Source organism: Otolemur garnettii, unplaced genomic scaffold (assembly GCF_000181295.1).
Source record: "Otolemur garnettii isolate 467f Iridium unplaced genomic scaffold, OtoGar3 scaffold00005, whole genome shotgun sequence".
NCBI classification, from domain to species: domain Eukaryota; kingdom Metazoa; phylum Chordata; class Mammalia; order Primates; family Galagidae; genus Otolemur; species Otolemur garnettii.
In genome coordinates, this window is record NW_003852400.1 from 5207136 (window position 1) to 5209403 (window position 2268).

Consider the following 2268-nt stretch of genomic DNA (forward strand, 5'->3'; position numbering starts at 1 on the left):
AAGATTGGTATAGATTACCAGCTGGATTACCAGCTCGTAAGAACAGGAACATTTTTTGTGCCATTATTTGTGATTTGCATGAAATTCAGTAACAACACTATCACACTCAAGCACCAAAAGGCGTTACTTCTGCTGGACCCTGTATTTTTTCAAACCATTTTTGCTCCATAGGAAGGCCTATCTTTGTTTATTAAACTTTGGGTACATGGTTCATCTCTCAGACACCATAGTATTCTCTTTGCTGCCTTCTTTTGTAACATAGTCACAAATAAGGTATTTAATCCAACACCATGCGCTGTAATCTTGGTATGACAATGCCTATTTTAATACCCTGTATATTTCTAAGGGGAAACTAGATGCTTTACATTCATATAAAGTGTAATGGTCAAACTAGAAATACCCAGAATAGCCCTAAGAGCAGGACTTACTTGCCCCAGGAAGACATTGGCATATATTTGTTGATAAGTAATAGTCCAGGCACTTAAAAGATGTCAATAGTCCTATAGGTCACGAACTTCCTCTTAAAACAACAAAAATATTTTGTTCCCTTTTATTGCAATTTAAAAAAAACCACCATTATTTGTTTAGAGAGTGTGTTTGGGAAAGAGGGGGCTGCATGGGGAGCACAGCATTTATTTCTAACACAATAAAAATTTTAAGAGTCCCCCCCCTTAAAATATGCCATAATTCCTGTTTTGAACTGATGCTAAACAAATTATGGTAACTGAGAAGAGATTGAAAAGACAGCCCATACAGCTACAAATGCAGATTAAATGGGCTATCCTGCTTTTCCTCCTGAAGAATGACCTGTCTTTTGTATTTTGTTTCCCCACGGAAAAGGAGCTCATTGCCCTGGGACTGTGCAATTCCATTGGCTCGCTCTTCCAGACCTTCTCCATTTCCTGCTCCTTGTCTCGAAGCCTTGTTCAGGAGGGAACTGGAGGGAAGACACAGGTGTGTATGGAACAGGCCTCTGAGAACTAGTGATCTGAGTGGTAATTAAATTTTAATCTCTTGATTCTATTCTGAACCCAAACAAAGCTACTCTGCCTGCAGATCCATGCTCCGGTAAGCTGTGTAGAGAATCAGAGAAAGGCATGATTGGTTGACACGAATCACAGGAACTGAATCTGTAGAAAAGGGGTATATTCTCCAGTTAAATTGGAAAGTTTTACAATACTCGGCTACCAGTAAACCTCAAAGTTCAGACATGGGATATCATCAGGAAAGCCTGAGTGTGGGCAGGATGCCACACCATCCAACAGAACTTTTTACAATGGTAGGAATGTTGAATAAATGCACTGTCCAATATAGCAGCCATCAGCAACATGACTCTTGAGCACTTGAGAGGACTTGGATTTTAAATTTTAGTTAATTTTAATTTTAGAGACATGTAAATGGCCACGTGTGGCTGGTAGCTACCATATTGGACAGCAAACACTTATCTGAACTCTTGGCCCTTATGGGTCTCAGGTTGGCACTAAACACCTTTCACCACCTCTGACAAGGAAATTTCAGTCACGGTATTTAAGCATTTCAAGCTTCTATTTAAAAGCCATAAGAACCAAAACTTCAAAGAGGGAATGGGAGAGAGTTATAGGTTTATGTAATAGTTCAGATGATTCACTGGAAACCATATTTTCTTGATCTTCCAGTAGTGATTATCCAAAGAATAAGACCAACCTCTGCCCCTCCTCTCACTCACGCCTCCTAAAGCCCCTTCCATGTGTCCTCTCCTTCAGCTTGCAGGTTGTTTGGCCTCGTTAATGATCCTGCTGGTCATATTAGCCACTGGATTCCTCTTTGAATCATTACCACAGGTGTGTAGCGTGGACTTGGTGTGAGGCTTTTCCACATACTGACATGTTGTTACTTTATCTCTTCATATTTTTGTGGCTATACTAGGGGTTTTTACTGTAACCATAGCAGGGTGGCATGAGAAAGGGCCAAAGCTAGAACCGAGATCCTGCTCCATGGTCTCCTGACAGCTGCCCACAGGGCCTTGGGAAAGGTATTTCCCCTCCTCTTGGTCTCAGTTTCCTTATCTGCAAAGTAGTTTGGACTGACTAACCTCCAAGGTCCCTGCCCTCTTTGACTATCTATAACCTAATACTTTCATTAAAAATCTGAAGTTGGCTCGGCGCCTGTGGCTCAAGTGGCTAAGGCGCCAGCCATGTACAACCAAGGTGGCAGGTTCGAATCCAGCCTGGGCCCGCCAAACAACAATGACGGCTGCAACCAAAAAATAGCCCAGCATTGTGGCGGGTG

The 2268-nt window shown here is 41.9% G+C and overlaps 1 protein-coding gene across 1 annotated transcript in view; it reads left to right on the top strand.

Annotated features, from left to right (window-relative positions):
• Positions 1-2268, top strand: part of SLC26A5 (solute carrier family 26 member 5) — a 40030-nt gene that overhangs the window by 18520 nt on the left and 19242 nt on the right. Inside the window, 2 exon segments of the mRNA XM_003782609.1 lie at positions 841-954; positions 1743-1820. Of these exon segments, the coding sequence (XP_003782657.1) occupies positions 841-954; positions 1743-1820 (192 nt within the window).